The sequence below is a fragment of the Salmo salar genome, unplaced genomic scaffold (genome assembly GCF_905237065.1).
Source record: "Salmo salar unplaced genomic scaffold, Ssal_v3.1, whole genome shotgun sequence".
NCBI classification, from domain to species: domain Eukaryota; kingdom Metazoa; phylum Chordata; class Actinopteri; order Salmoniformes; family Salmonidae; genus Salmo; species Salmo salar.
The window spans coordinates 50,001-55,000 of NW_025547714.1; the positions used below are offsets into that span (position 1 = coordinate 50,001).

Below are 5,000 nucleotides of genomic sequence, written 5' to 3' on the forward strand. Positions count from 1 at the left end.
ATTGTAGTAACTGGACAGGAAGTTCTACCTGCCAGTGTCCAGTGGTGATGATATTGTAGTAACTGGACAGCGAGTTCTACCTGCCAGTGTCCAGTGGTGATGATATTGTAGTAACTGGACAGGGAGTTCTACCTGCCAGTGTCCAGTGGTGGTAAAGTGGTCCACTGCCCCCCTCTAGTGGTGAAAACCACAACATGCAAAAAAATATACATTTTAATGTGGCACAATATCTATATCTATATGGTCTATATATGTTTATTTAGCCTGAAACAAAGTGTTATTTCACTCTCTAAATGTCTCTGTCTCTCTCCTCTTCCAGAGTGTGAATAAGTGGTAGTTTCACTCTCTAAATGTCTCTGTCTCTCTCCTCTTCCAGAGTGTGAATAAGTGGTAGTTTCACTCTCTAAATGTCCCTGTCTCTCTCCTCTTCCAGAGTGTGAATAAGTGGTAGTTTCACTCTCTAAATGTCTCTGTCTCTCTCCTCTTCCAGAGTGTGAATAAGTGGTAGTTTCACTCTCTAAATGTCTCTGTCTCTCTCCTCTTCCAGAGTGTGAATAAGTGGTAGTTTCACTCTCTAAATGTCCCTGTCTCTCTCCTCTTCCAGAGTGTGAATAAGTGGTAGTTTCACTCTCTAAATGTCTCTGTCTCTCTCCTCTTCCAGAGTGTGGATAAGTGGTAGTTTCACTCTCTAAATGTCTCTGTCTGTCTCTCTCCTCTTCCAGAGTGTGAATAAGTGGTAGTTTCACTCTCTAAATGTCTCTGTCTGTCTCTCTCCTCTTCCAGAGTGTGGATAAGTGGTAGTTTCACTCTCTAAATGTCCCTGTCTCTCTCCTCTTCCAGAGTGTGGATAAGTGGTAGTTTCACTCTCTAAATGTCCCTGTCTCTCTCCTCTTCCAGAGTGTGAATAAGTGGTAGTTTCACTCTCTAAATATCCCTGTCTGTCTCTCTCCTCTTCCAGTGTGAATAAGTGTTATTTCACTCTCTAAATGTCCCTGTCTGTCTCTCTCCTCTTCCAGAGTGTGAATAAGTGGTAGTTTCACTCTCTAAATGTCCCTGTCTCTCTCCTCTTCCAGAGTGTGGATAAGTGGTAGTTTCACTCTCTAAATGTCCCTGTCTCTCTCCTCTTCCAGAGTGTGGATAAGTGGTAGTTTCACTCTCTAAATGTCCCTGTCTCTCTCCTCTTCCAGAGTGTGGATAAGTGGTAGTTTCACTCTCTAAATGTCCCTGTCTCTCTCCTCTTCCAGAGTGTGAATAAGTGGTAGTTTCACTCTCTAACTGTCCCTGTCTCTCTCCTCTTCCAGAGTGTGGATAAGTGGTAGTTTCACTCTCTAAATGTCCCTGTCTCTCTCCTCTTCCAGAGTGTGAATAAGTGGTAGTTTCACTCTCTAAATGTCCCTGTCTCTCTCCTCTTCCAGAGTGTGAATAAGTGGTAGTTTCACTCTCTGAATGTCCCTGTCTGTCTCTCTCCTCTTCCAGAGTGTGGATAAGTGGTAGTTTCACTCTCTAAATGTCCCTTTCTCTCTCCTCTTCCAGAGTGTGGATAAGTGGTAGTTTCACTCTCTAAATGTCCCTGTCTCTCTCCTCTTCCAGAGTGTGGATAAGTGGTAGTTTCACTCTCTAAATGTCCCTGTCTCTCTCCTCTTCCAGAGTGTGAATAAGTGGTAGTTTCACTCTCTAAATGTCTCTGTCTCTCTCCTCTTCCAGAGTGTGAATAAGTGGTAGTTTCACTCTCTAAATGTCTCTGTCTCTCTCCTCTTCCAGAGTGTGAATAAGTGGTAGTTTCACTCTCTAAATGTCCCTGTCTCTCTCCTCTTCCAGAGTGTGGATAAGTGGTAGTTTCACTCTCTAAATGTCTCTGTCTCCTCTTCCAGAGTGTGAATAAGTGGTAGTTTCACTCTCTAAATGTCTCTGTCTCTCTCCTCTTCCAGAGTGTGGAGGGAGGTTGAAGGCAGAGACTCGTCAGAAGAACCTCTACTCACACTCCCAGTTTGGAGATAACAACTACCCTGGTACACACACACACACACACACACACACACACACACACACACACACACACACACACACACACACACACACACACACACACACACACACACACACACACACACACACACACTCACCCTCTGTAGGCCGACTACAAGCTGTGTGGACTGATATGGATGTAATGTATTGGTGTGTATCATGTCTCAGCTGTCAATCCAAAGGAACATTTACACACAATGGTCAGGATGATCATTTTCTATTCAATTAATTTCTATTGTTTTCTGTTTGTTTCTATTCTACTCTATTCCACTATATTCTATTCCACTATATTCTATTCTACTCTATTCCACTATATTCTATTCTACTATATTCTACTCTATTCCACTATATTCTATTCTACTATATTCTATTCCACTATATTCTATTCTATTCTACTCTATTCCACTATATTCTATTCTACTATATTCTACTCTATTCCACTATATTCTATTCTACTATATTCTACTCTATTCCACTATATTCTATTCTACTATATTCTATTCCACTATATTCTATTCTATTCTACTCTATTCCACTATATTCTACTCTACTCTACTCTATTCCACTATATTCTATTCTACTATATTCTATTCCACTATATTCTATTCCACTATATTCTACTCTACTCTATTCCACTATATTCTATTCTACTATATTCTACTCTATTCCACTATATTCTATTCTACTATATTCTACTCTATTCCACTATATTCTATTCTACTATATTCTACTCTATTCCACTATATTCTATTCCACTATATTCTATTCTACTATATTCTACTCTATTCCACTATATTCTATTCTACTATATTCTACTCTATTCTACTATATTCTATTCTACTATATTCTATTCTACTCTACTTTATTCTACACTACTCTACTCTATTGCACTATATTCTATTCTACTATATTCTACTCTATTCTACTCTATTCTATTCTACTATATTATATTCTACTCTACTTTATTCTACACTATTCTACTCTATTCCACTATATTCTATTCTACTCTATTCTACTCTATTCTATTCTACTATATTCTACTCTATTCTATTCTACTCTACTTTATTCTACACTATTCTACTCTATTCTACTCTATTCTACTCTATTCTACTCTACTCTATTCTACTCTATTCTACTCTACTCTACTCTATTCTACTATATTCTACTCTACTTTATTCCACTATATTCTATTCTACTCTACTCTATTCTATTCTACTCTACTTTATTCTACACTATTCTATTCTATTCTACTCTACTCTACTCTGCTCTGCTCTACTCTACTCTATTCTACTCTACCCTACTCTACTCTATTCTATTTAATTCTACTCTACTCTATTCTACTCTGTTCTATTTAATTCTACTCTACTCTACTCTATTCTATTCTATTTAATTCTACTCCATTCTACTCTATTCTATTTAATTCTACTCTACTCTACTCTATTTAATTCTACTCTACTCTACTCTATTCTATTTAATTCTTCTCTATTCTACTCTATTCTATTTAATTCTACTCTACTTTACTCTCCTCTATTCTATTTAATTCTACTCTATTCTACTCTATTCTATTTAATTCTACTCTACTCTATTCTACTCTACTCTATTCAATTTAATTCTACTCTACTCTACTCTATTCTATTCTATTCTATTCTATTCTATTCTATTTAATTCTACTGTATTCTACTCTATTCTATTTAATTCTACTCTACTCTACTCTACTCTATTTAATTCTACTCTATTCTATTCTATTTAATTCTACTCTATTCTACTCTATTCTATTTAATTCTACTCTACTCTACTCTATTCTACTCTATTCTACTCTATTCTATTTAATTCTACTCTATTCTACTCTATTCTATTTAATTCTCCCCTCCTCTCTTCTCCTCTTTCCTCTCCTCTCCTCTCCTCTCCTCTCCTCTCCTCTCCTCTCCTCTCCTCTCCTCTCCTCTCCTCTCCTCTCCTCTCCTCTCCTCTCCTCTCCTCTCCTCTCCAGGCCATACAGACTGTGACTGGTTGGTGACGTCAGAGGAGGGTTATGGTATAGAGTTGACCTTTACGACCTTCGAGGTGGAGGAGGAGGCGGACTGTGGCTATGACTACGTAGAGCTGTATGATGGTTATGACTCTAAGTCGCACAGACTGGGACGGTTCTGTGGTTCTGGGGTAAGGATGGGGCATCGGGGAGGTGTCACTGAATGCTATCGTCAAAGATCTGAGTCACATCCATGACCTATGACCTATGACCTATGAGCTATGACCTATGACCTATGACCTATGTAACCCAGAACTCTCTCCGGTTACCAGCATTTGTTACGATGTTGAAAATCCAATAATGTTTTCAACTTATTTTAGAAGAAGTAGTGAATTATTTAAGTAAAGTCCATCTGTACTGAATGTATTAATCTACTGTTATTATCTCCATCCTCCATCTTCTCACCTCTACATTACCTCTCTCTCTCTCTCTCTCTCTCTCTCTCTCTCTCTCTCTCTCCCTCTCTCTCTCCCTCTCTCTCTGTCTCTCTCTCTCTCTCTCTCTCTCTCTCTCTCTCTCTCTCTCTCTCTCTCTCTCTCTCTCTCTCTCTCTCTCTCTCTCTCTCTCTCTCTCTCTCTCTCTCTCTCTCTCTCTCTCTCTCTCTCTCTCTCTCTCTCTCTCTCTCTGTCTCTCTCTCTGATCCCTCTCTGTCTCTCTCTCTCTCTCTCTCTGTCTCTCTGTCTCTCTCTCTGATCCCTCTCTGTCTCTCTCTCTCTCTCTCTCTCTCTCTCTCTGCCTCTCTCTCTGATCCCTCTCTGTCTCTCTCTCTCTCTCTGATCCGTCTCTGTCTCTCTCTCGCTCTGTCATCTCCCTCTCCCCCTCTCCCCCCCCCTCCCTCCCTCCCTCCCTTTCTCTCTCTCTCTGATCCCTCTCTGTCTCTCTCTCGCTCTGTCATCTCCCTCCCTCCCTCCCTCCCTCCCTCCCTCCCTCCCTCCCTCCCTCCCTC

At 39.9% G+C, this 5,000-nt stretch overlaps 1 protein-coding gene across 1 annotated transcript in view; it reads left to right on the top strand.

Moving 5' to 3' along the window:
* LOC106591989 (dorsal-ventral patterning tolloid-like protein 1) overlaps window positions 1-5,000 on the top strand; it is a gene marked incomplete at its 5' end in the record, with an annotated part of 44,413 nt that overhangs the window by 39,178 nt on the left and 235 nt on the right. The window contains 2 exon segments of the mRNA XM_045711521.1: window positions 1,929-2,009; window positions 4,016-4,185. Of these exon segments, the coding sequence (XP_045567477.1) occupies window positions 1,929-2,009; window positions 4,016-4,185 (251 nt within the window).